Raw genomic sequence first — 6,923 nt, forward strand, 5'->3', positions numbered from 1 at the left:
CCAGGTTTTCCCTCTAGGATGTTGCCTGTGCATATCTCTATTCCGTTTATTTTTATCCCAGAAAAAAAACTCCTTAGTCCTTGCCGATGATGAGCATATCCATAACATGATGCAGCCACCACCATGCTTGAAAATATGACGAGTGGTACTCTGTGTTGGATTTGCCCCAAACAGAATGCGTTGTATTCAGGACAAAAAGTTAATTTCTTTGCCAATTTCTATGCAGTTTTACTTTAGTACCTTATTGCAAACAGGATGCATGTTTTGGAAAATGTGTATTCTGTAGAGGCTTCATTCTTTTCGCTCGGACATTTCTTTTAGTATTGTGGAGTAACTACAATGTTGTTGATCCATACTCTGTTTTCTCCTATCACAGCCATTAAACTCTGTAACTGTTTTAAAGTCACCATTGGCTTCATGGTCAAATCCCTTGAGCGGTTTCCTTCCTCTCTGGCAACTGAGTTAGGAAGGACGCCTGTATCTTTGTAATGACTGGGTGTATTGATACACCATCCAAACATAATTTATAACTTCACCATGCTCAAAGGCATATTCAATGTCTGCTTTTTTTCTTCATATTACCCATCTACCAATAGGTGCCCTTTGCGAGGCATTGGAAAACCGCCATGGTCTTTGTGGTTAAATTCTGTGGTTGAAATTCACTACTCGACTGAGGGACCTTACAGATAATTGGATGTGTGGGGTACAGAGATGAGGTAATCGTAAGGATGATGACACACACGTAAGGCTGTCTGATATAAATGTGTGAAGTCTGCAGTCTTCTCATCATTAGGATAGTGTGGGTCATCTACAGGTATGCCAGTCAGTCAACACTCCATCTACTGATCACGTTGTTTCCATTGTTTATTTTAAGCAGTTAGCTTCTCACCTAATCACCTGCTTATAGTCGGAATGTGTCACCTCCATTACGGGGCAAGCCAAGACTGCAGGTCTGGTATACAATGGCATTTTGTTTCACACTGGAAGCAAAGAGTAAGCTAAAATAGTTAATTTATTGTTTTGTAATTAAGCTATAGACCTGAACAGGGTAGGGTAGGTTACTTTATAAAAGTAATCTGTTAGTTACTAGTTACCTGTAGACAATTGTAATCAGTAACGTAACTTTTGGATTACCCAAACTCAGTAACCTAATCTGATTACATTCCGTTACTTTTAGATTACTTTCCCATTGACAGGCATTTGAAGAAGACAAAAAGGTACAGTATGTTATCAATTGAATAACATCTATTTGCAGGATAAATCAATGTTAACGTTTACATAGCTGGCCATATATGTAGGCTTCTTCTAACCCATCACTTTCTACTACATACAATAATATGATTAAATTATATCTTTACATTTAAAACCAAAGTCTATCAGAATTCCAGTCATTCCAATAAATGTTATACCCCTTGATCTTCAAGAATAGGACTTATTAGCCAGCCCTACTCTCTTGTTTATGATTTTGTTGTCATGGAGGACTGATTGGGCTCATTGATTCGAGTTCAAAAATAAATGCTGCGCTCATGGAATGGCATGCTTTCAGCACTACTGAAAAGTGCTATTTACATGTGAAAAATGATATACAGTACCAGACAAGTTTGGACACACTGATTCATTCCAGGGTTTTTCTTTATTTTTACTATTTTCTACATTGTAGAGTAATAGTGATGACATTAAACCAATGAAATAACACATATGGAATCATGTAGTAACCAAAAAAGTGTTCAACAAATCAAAATATATTTAAGATTATTCAAAGTAGCCATCATTTGCCTTGATGACAGCTTTGCACACTATTGGCATTCTCTCAACCAGCTTCATGAGGAATGCTTTTCCAACAGTCTTGAAGGTGTTCCCACATTTGTTGAGAATTTGTTGGCTGCTTTTCCTTCACTCTGCGATCCAACTCATCCCAAACCATCTCAATTGGGTTGTGGAGGCCAGGTCATCTGATGCAGCACTCAATCACTCTCCTTCTTGGTCAAATAGCCCTTACACAGCATGGAGGTGTGTTTTGGGTCATTGTCCTGTTAAAAAACAAATGATAGTCCCACTTAGCACAAACCAGATGGGATGGCATATCGCTGTAGAATGCTGTGGTAGCCATGGTGGTTAAGTGTGCCTTGAATTCTAAATAAATCAGACAGTGTCACAAGCAAAGCCCCCACACCATTACACCTCTTCCTCCATGCTTCACGGTTGGAACCACATATGCAGAGATCATCCGTTCCTACTCTGCATCTCACAAAGACACAGCGGTTGGAACCAAAAGTCTCAATTTTGGACTCATCAGACCAAAGGACAGATTTCCACCGGTCTAATGTCCATTTCTAATGTCCATTTCATAATGTCTCATTTCTTTCTTCTTCTTCTTTTTGGTGTCCTTTAGTAGTGGTTTCTTTGCAGCAATTCGACCATGAAGGCCTGATTGACGCAGTCTCCTCTGAATAAATGATGTTGAGATGTGTCTGTTACTTGAACTCTGTGAAGCATTTATTTGGGCTGCAATTCCTGAGGCTGGTAACTCTAATGAATGTATCCTCTGCAGCAGAGGTAACTCTGGGTCTTCCTTTTCTGTGGCGGTCCTCATGAGAGCTAGTTTCAGCATAGCGCTTGATGGTTTTTGCAACTGCACTTGAAGAAACTTCATCATTTCTCTTTGCTTATTTGAGCTGTCCTTTCCATAATATGGACTTGGTCTTTTACCAAATAGGGCTATCTTCTGTATACCACCCATACCTTGTCACAACACAACTGATTGGCTCAAACACATTGAGAAAGAAAGAAATTCCACAAATGAACTTTTAAGAAGGCACACCTGTTAATTGAAATGCATTCCAGGTGACTACCTCATGAAGCGGCATGGTAGCCTAGTGGTTAGAGCGTTGGACTAGTGACCATGAAGGTTGCAAGTTCAAATCCCTGAGCTGACAAGGTGCAAATCTGTCGTTCTGCCCCTGAACAGGCAGTTAACCCACTGTTCCTAGGCTGTCATTGAAAATAAGAATTTGTTCTTAATTAACTGACTTTCCTAGTTAAATAAAGGTAAAATAAAAAAAGATGGTTGAGAGAATTCCAAGAGTGTGCAAAGCTGTCATCAAGGCAAAGGGTGGCTACTCTGAAGGATCTCAAATATATTTTGATTTGTTTAACACTTTTTGGTTACTACATGATACCATATGTGTTATTTCATAGTTTTGATGTCTTCACTATTATTCTACAATGTAGATTATTTATTTATTTAAATAAAGAAAAACCCTTGATTGAGTAGGTGTGTCCAAACTTTTGACTGGAACTGTACATAGATAGATCGATATATATTCATTATATATAATTTATAAGTCCAAAAATGGATGTAACAATTACAGATTGTCCCTTTAAGTCTATCAAAAGTGTGCAAACTTGAGCATGTGTCCATCAGGCCTATGGATTTTTTTTTATTAGCATGAATTAGATTGAGCAAACTGTCCGCTGGTTTCAAAAACAATGATTGATAGGCAGCTTAAACTTCTTGAATTCAACCATTATTGGATTCAAATACACATTTAGATGAGAGCTAAATGAGAGAGCAGCAGTGTGATTCACATCAATACGCTATGTATATATTAATAATAAGTGATATCCGTATCGCCGTAGATCACACCACTGCTGTCATCCTTACCTCCAAGCGTTTATTCAAATTGGATAATCTTTGGATGCTGACAGCAGTCGCACCATTGGAAGACATAGCTTGGATTGTAGCTTTTCCCAAAAAATATTCCTGCTCTTTTCCCGCGATTCATCAAATCCAGTTGGTGTGTCATCATAGTGGTCTCTGACTTGTGGTCAGACTCGCTCAGGTGGAACAAATTTACATTTGTGCCTTTTGGGCCTCCAGAGTAAACTCTGTAAACTCTGTGGATTTGGAAACTATAGGGGCTCCAGAGTAAAATGGACCCCCCCTTTTACATTCAACACAAAGTACAGAAAATGGTGTACAGTGCAGTAAATGATGAGTACACACACACCAAAAATATTGTTGACCATTTAGGCTTGAACACATTTCAAATAAAACAATCACATAATATGTCACATATTATCAAATTATGATTTGTATAATAGCTAGTATACAATATATCGATAATTGTGCAAACTTTCCGTCATTCTCACGCTAATTATTAATTTTAAAGATAAACCAAATGGAACTCTTATTCTGAAGGATTGCAAAAATACTTGACCCGGAATTACAAAATTATTCTTGCCTGCCTCACAGCGGTGCACTGGGATCCTTATTCTGAAGGATTGCAAAAATACTTGACCCGGAAGTACTACGTTTTTCTGCACTGGTAACACGTGTGTAGCTTTTTCCCCCCACTTGCAACGTAGCACGCTGCAAACTAACTAAAACGCTAAGTAACTTCTGCGTTATCTCTCAGAAACATGACTAAGGTAAAGAAGGAAAAAGGCACTAAGGAGGAGGAGGCTGGAACGACGGAGACTGTAGGGACAGAGAAGTCGTATCAAGAGTTGATTGCAAACATCAACCCAATTGCTAATCCACTGGCCACTAAGAAGCTAAGCAAGAAGCTCTACAAATGCGTCAAAAAAGGTAAACTATACATTATATTTTCATATTGACAAATAAATGCCAAGAATATGGTCGACATTTTCAAATAGTATCCAGCAAGGTAACGTTAGTCAGCCTGCTAATATTAGCTTGGTGAACTGTTAGTTAGCTAGGACATTTGCCAACGTTAGTAGTTGGCAAGTGAGCTGAGTGGTGTTAGCTACTTCAGCTAACTTTCCGTCTTTTTTTACATGCAACTCTGTCCTTTTCAGCATCTAAGCTCAAACAAATTCGCCGTGGAGTGAAAGAAGTTCAGAAGTTCATTAACAAAGGAGAAATTGGGTAAGTTTGTTAACTAGTTAATTCATTTAGCCTGTACTGTTTTAATATTTTGCTAACGTTCTGCAAATGGTTCAGATCATACGCATGCTTCTCTATCTATACACAATTATATATATTTTGCAGGATTGTGGTGTTGGCTGGAGATACTCTTCCAATCGATGTTTACTGCCATCTACCCGTCATGTGTGAGGACAGGAGTCTGCCATATGCCTATATTCCCTCAAAAGTGGTGAGTTCTCCAAACCAAAAGGCCTAACTGCGGAAGTGCATAGAAATGTCGGAATTCGTATATCACCTCATTGTCCACAGAGTTATGAAACTACAGAGCGCTACATGGTTCAAAGCACCTAACATCACAATTAAGCTTTTCATATCGCCACAATCTTGGAGCTGAAATTGATCATGTGTACTGTACTAAAAATACAAAGAGGAATGTACAATATGACAAACCTCTGGCTTTCCTTTTCAATTAGTTTTGCGAAGGATGTGACGAGTATGCAATTGAGGTTCTCCCATGAAATCAATGAGACGAATACCTTTTAAAGAAACCCTGCCATGTCTATCTCCTCAGGACCTTGGTTCGTCTGCAGGCTCAAAGCGGCCCACCTGCGTCATCATGATCAAATCTCACGAGGACTATAAGGAGGCCTATGATGAGTGTTTCGAGGAGGTCTCTGCCCTGCCCAAACCCCTCTGAACCTGTTCTCTGGCTATCAGACTCAAATTGTATCTGAGAATGTCTGGCTGTAGGCAGAATCAATTGGGGGGGGTGAAATGAACTGACTGTAACTAGAGCCAAGCTGCAGAGTGGTGTGGTATTTGTCTCAGTATACGTCGATACCCCAGCAGTTACCCCCCCCCCCCCCCCAAATGTCATATTTGTTTGTTTTGGTTATTAAATGTAAACAGGGCCTATGAAGGTTGACAGCATCCTTTGGTATTTTAAATAGGTGCTGACTTGAAACTGGACTTTATTTTCCTAGTTTTGGTGGCATCCATGCGTTGTCTACAGCCAGATATGAATATGTCTACCAAGTACATTCAGTTTTTACATTGTATTATGTGCTTTCATAACTATCGGTTGCACTGCTATATAACATACATTTTGGTATGAATAATAAATGTGCACGCTGATTTTGAGTTGAGCCTTGTTGTGTTTGCATGGTCGGGACTCGGGTTAGGTAACATGTGCTTAACGTGTTGGCGTGAACAGCTGGTTCTAATTGAGGGACTCCTGAGCAGTTAAACATTACATCATTTTTTGCAATCTCACTCTGATGGGTTTGATCATTGCAGTTGTAAACGAATGTATCACTTATGTGGCGGAAGGTAGTCTAGTGGTTAGAGCGTTGGACTAGTAACCGAAAGGTTGCAAGATCAAATCCCCGAGCTGACAAGGTACAAATCTGTCGTTCTGCCCCTGAAAAAGGCAGTTAACCCACTGTTCCTAGGCCGTCATTGAAAATAAGAATTTGTTCTTAACTGACTTGCCTAGTTTAAAGGTACAATTAAAAAATATATATATTTTGTCACAGGCATATTGACATTCCCCTTTTGCATAGGTTCTTCATACTCTGTTGCTTTGTGGAAGGTGTGTTGCCAGGTGATACGAGGCTGTATTGATGCAATAAATGCACCTGTTTTTTTTGGTACATCTCAACACATTTGCTTCTTTACATTAGGAGAGGGGGGATAAATTTACATCATGATGGCACTGATGGTGACACAAAATGGACGTCCTTATCGTTTGTTTTGTAAAAGCCCAGGTGGGCATTGGAGATCATTATTACGTATGTGAACATTATGGTGGAAACATTAACTTAGCAGGCCATGTTTGGTAGCAGCAAACTGAGCAGGCGTTCACCTTTTCACAGATACACTTTTGATGCATTTTACAGACTGTCATTTCTTAAATGACACACCTGCTATCGGTTGCACTGAAAGAACAAGTTGAGCTGAATATATTTTTTTTGTATGTGTAAAGCACTTGCTCTTGTAGCAGGTTTTGGCTAAAATTATCCTATGAAACTGA

At 39.2% G+C, this 6,923-nt stretch overlaps 1 protein-coding gene across 1 annotated transcript; it reads left to right on the forward strand.

The window, feature by feature from the left end:
• Positions 1-4,294: 4,294 nt before the first annotated feature.
• nhp2 (NHP2 ribonucleoprotein homolog (yeast)) lies at positions 4,295-6,031 on the forward strand. Its single transcript, XM_029646515.2, has 4 exons — positions 4,295-4,591; positions 4,822-4,891; positions 5,015-5,120; positions 5,463-6,031. Exons 1-4 carry the CDS (start codon positions 4,423-4,425, stop codon positions 5,586-5,588), a joined length of 471 nt encoding a protein of 156 aa, XP_029502375.1. The 5' UTR covers positions 4,295-4,422; the 3' UTR covers positions 5,589-6,031.
• Positions 6,032-6,923: the final 892 nt, after the last annotated feature.

The sequence above is a fragment of the Oncorhynchus nerka genome, linkage group LG10, assembly GCF_034236695.1.
Source record: "Oncorhynchus nerka isolate Pitt River linkage group LG10, Oner_Uvic_2.0, whole genome shotgun sequence".
Classification (NCBI taxonomy): Eukaryota; Metazoa; Chordata; class Actinopteri; order Salmoniformes; family Salmonidae; genus Oncorhynchus; species Oncorhynchus nerka.

Excerpts from the sequence above, each read along its gene's own strand:
- nhp2 (XM_029646515.2), top strand. The coding sequence starts at position 4,423 with ATGACTAAGGTAAAGAAGGAAAAAGGCACTAAGGAGGAGGAGGCTGGA. Across the intron at positions 4,592-4,821 it reads CTACAAATGCGTCAAAAAAG|CATCTAAGCTCAAACAAATT; the intron begins GTAAACTATACA and ends TGTCCTTTTCAG. Across the intron at positions 4,892-5,014 it reads ATTAACAAAGGAGAAATTGG|GATTGTGGTGTTGGCTGGAG; the intron begins GTAAGTTTGTTA and ends TATATTTTGCAG.